Source organism: Tupaia chinensis, unplaced genomic scaffold (assembly GCF_000334495.1).
Source record: "Tupaia chinensis unplaced genomic scaffold, TupChi_1.0 Scaffold000350_1, whole genome shotgun sequence".
Classification (NCBI taxonomy): domain Eukaryota; kingdom Metazoa; phylum Chordata; class Mammalia; order Scandentia; family Tupaiidae; genus Tupaia; species Tupaia belangeri.
The window spans coordinates 4,179,484-4,180,170 of record NW_006159844.1 but is presented as its reverse complement, the minus strand read 5'-3'; the positions used below and the strand labels follow the sequence as shown (position 1 = coordinate 4,180,170).

The window sequence follows — 687 nt, the reverse complement described above, 5'->3', positions numbered from 1 at the left end:
ATCCAGAGGGCGCTGGGAAGGGGGCACTTCCTTTGTGTCATAGACACAAAGTGTTCAAGAGTCTTTCCTCTCCCCAGCTCTCATCCTCCCTTCTAAAAAAAAAGGCAAAAAAAAAAAAAACCCTCATATTTACAAGCGAGTTCCTTTGCTGGCAGAGTGAAGTTTGCACGATCTTTGTAGTCTAGAGCCATGTCAGCCTAGAGCCCTCTCCAAACTGTGCCCCGCCCCAGCGTGGGAAACCCATTTGAATCACCCAAAAGACACCCCCAAAGCTATTCTTTCTATGTCCTCTGTTTAAAGACTCCTTCAGGAATTGGATTCGCTTGGTTGTTTTTATTTTCTTAAAAATAAAAAACAAAACATAAGTTTTTTAAAAAAGAAAAGACGTCCAGCAGTTTGGCCTTTGTATTTTTTTCCCTTGGTCTAAACGCGGACAGGTTCTTAAGAAAAGGCGAAGCGTGTGGAGTAGCGGGCGGATGATGGTCTGTGTGGTGGGCAGAAGGGGAAGCGGTGAGGCAGCGCGCTGGGCCCTGGCCTGCCCTGCGTCCTCTCACCAGGTCCGACCATATAGCAAGGTGGAGCAGGACATCGTGCCATAGTCCGAGCCCGAGGAGTTCAGGTGGGACAGGCTGGAGACCTGGCCCTGCAGCGGGGCGGGGCTGGCGGCGTGGTGCGCCAGGTCCGGAG

The 687-nt window shown here is 51.2% G+C and overlaps 1 protein-coding gene across 1 annotated transcript in view; it reads right to left on the bottom strand.

Annotated features, from left to right (window-relative positions):
- Window positions 1-372: 372 nt before the first annotated feature.
- The window catches only part of NKX2-1 (NK2 homeobox 1), a 2,793-nt gene continuing 2,478 nt past the window's right edge, over window positions 373-687 (bottom strand). Inside the window, exon 4 of the mRNA XM_027773381.1 lies at window positions 373-687. Coding sequence (XP_027629182.1) covers window positions 551-687 — 137 coding nt within the window. The 3' untranslated portion in view covers window positions 373-550.